At 49.2% G+C, this 2,290-nt stretch overlaps 1 protein-coding gene across 1 annotated transcript in view; it reads left to right on the top strand.

Moving 5' to 3' along the window:
* Positions 1-2,290, top strand: part of LOC102028395 (multidrug and toxin extrusion protein 2-like) — a gene marked incomplete in the record, with an annotated part of 62,538 nt that overhangs the window by 2,626 nt on the left and 57,622 nt on the right. Inside the window, 2 exon segments of the mRNA XM_013522185.1 lie at positions 1-14; positions 96-197. Of these exon segments, the coding sequence (XP_013377639.1) occupies positions 1-14; positions 96-197 (116 nt within the window).

The following is a 2,290-nucleotide window of genomic DNA, read 5'->3' as shown; positions in this document are numbered from 1 at the left end:
TGGCGGGCCCGGTGGTGAGTGCGGCGGCGCGGCGCACCGGTGCTCTGCCCTGGGGCCGCGGACCCGGCCTGAGCCGCCCCCTCCTGTCCCCGCAGGTCCTTGCGCAGCTGATGATCTTTCTCATCAGCGTGGTCAGCTCCATATTCTGCGGCCATCTGGGCAAAGTCGAGCTGGATGCGGTCACACTTGCCACCTCGGTAGGTGGTTTTCTGTTTTTTCTTTTTCTGAGACAAGGTCTTGCTAAATTGCAGAGGCTGGCCTCCAATTCGTGAGCCTCCTGCCTCAACCTCCTGAGTGTCCCGCCACACTCATTTTAAATTTTACCTGTTTATTTGAGCTGATGACATGGCAAAGTCTTAGAAATTCAGTTGTTTCATTTCTCTGGTGCTGGGGGTGAGCCCAAGGGCCCGCACATGCTAGGTAAGCGGAGCTGCACCGCAGGTGCCGAGCTTCAGAACGTGAACTGTGTCATGTCTTCTGTGGCATCCTCTGCAGAGTCTGGGCCTGACCTGCAGATTCACCGGGTCTTTAGAGTTGAAGGGCATATTGTCAAGTACTTAACAGTGTCTCACATCACAGAGGTCTTGTAAGGAGTGTGGCATGAGTGCTGTGCGCATCTACCAAGGCTAGAAGAATGTTGCTTTTCTTTTTTCTATTATCAAATCAAGCTACGGAGACCGTTAGTTGATTCACACCATTCATCAAGGTCCCGTTGTTTTATGCTTGTAAAGTCTCTGCTTTTTTGTGGGGGTTGATATTACATCTGCTTTGAAGTATGTCTGGGTCTTTGTTAGTGAGGTAGTGGAAAGTTCTCTTGCAAATAATCCAGGTTTTCAAAGACTGGAGAAAGACTCCACACGCTGGTAACAGCAGGTACTTCATCCCAGTCTCAGAAAATGCGGCTCTGTCCCCCAGGAACGTACCTGTGTGGAAGCCCTGCGGAAGTTTCTCCTTCAGCCTCCCCTTGGGGGAGACCTGGCGATGTGGGGTCGCATTGTATTTACAGGCTTGCTACTGTGTTTGGTGAAGGGGTTAGTATGGAACGTTTTTTGCTGTCTTTGAAAATTTAAATTGGGCTTCTAGAAAGAAGGTAGAGGGGCTTTAAAGCATGGACTGGAGTGTTTCCTGCTGCAAAGATGTGTGTGCCCCCCGCATGGCACCTGGCAGTGGAGCCCTGGCCCACGTGGCCCTAGTCACTCTTAAGGTGTGAACATGTGTGATGATCTGAGGCTGGGACTGAGGTCTGCCGTCTTCCCGTCCCTACTTCTCTGGGGCAGCCCCCAGCATTCAATTCTGGGCGCCCACCTAGGTCCCGTGGCCTGTGATTTCCGTGTGGATGCCAGCTTCTGGCCAGTCAGCAACCTCAGCCTGAGGCTCCTTCTTCCTCCAGGCGCTCCTCCCTCCCTCTGTCTCCTTGACCTCCAGGACCTCCAAGTCCACTTCAGGCCCCTCACCTTGCACGTGCTTATCCCCCATACGGACCCACAGTGGGCACTTGCAGCTCTGCTTTCCCATCATCTGTTCTGTCTCTCCTCCCTGGAGCTCTTTCAGTCCCGACGCCCATTCTTCCAGCCCTTGGCTTCATGGGATCGTCAGTGCCATCTTCTCTCACTCTGGTGCCCCCAGCTGGCCCTCTGCCTTGTACACTGGGCCAGTCAGGCAGCGCCTGATCTCTCACCTTTTGTTCCCTGCACCCCCAGAGCTTTTGCCTCCCAAGATCCACTCTCCACTGTGCAGGGGAGCCTTCCTTCCCCGCTCGCCCTCCCTTCTGTGTGCTCCCACTCCAGGATGACACTCTAGAAGTCACTCTGTTCTATTTTTAATTTTTATTTTAAAGAGAGTAGTAAAAAAAAGAACAATTGCAAAATGCCAGCATCACAGACATAAACAAAACAAAGCAAGAACTTTAAAAATGATACAGGGTTTCAAAACAAAATGATAGGAATTAACAGCGGTGCCTATATGACATATTGTTATCTTCAACGAAGTTGCCCAGATTACCAGATGTCGGAATGGAAGACTGTTCAAACCATTAAAGAGAATAAAGAATAATTATTAAAAAAAATTATAGATGATATAGAGTTCCACTAGACAAGATGGTAGGAATTCTCCAGTGGTTGTTCTATTGCATATTGTTGTCTTCAGATCAGTTGCTCAGATTATCAGATATAAGCATGCAAAATGGGTCAAAATATAAAAAATTTTAAGCATTAACTGTTCCTTTCAATAAACCACCAGACATCAGCGGTACAGTTTTCCCAGCTATCCATATATATATATATATATATAT

The sequence above is a fragment of the Chinchilla lanigera genome, unplaced genomic scaffold (assembly GCF_000276665.1).
Source record: "Chinchilla lanigera isolate Chin_1 unplaced genomic scaffold, ChiLan1.0 scaffold00066, whole genome shotgun sequence".
In the NCBI taxonomy this organism is placed as follows: Eukaryota; Metazoa; Chordata; class Mammalia; order Rodentia; family Chinchillidae; genus Chinchilla; species Chinchilla lanigera.
The sequence above is the reverse complement of the archived record's forward strand: the minus strand, read 5'-3'. Positions and strand labels throughout refer to the sequence as shown.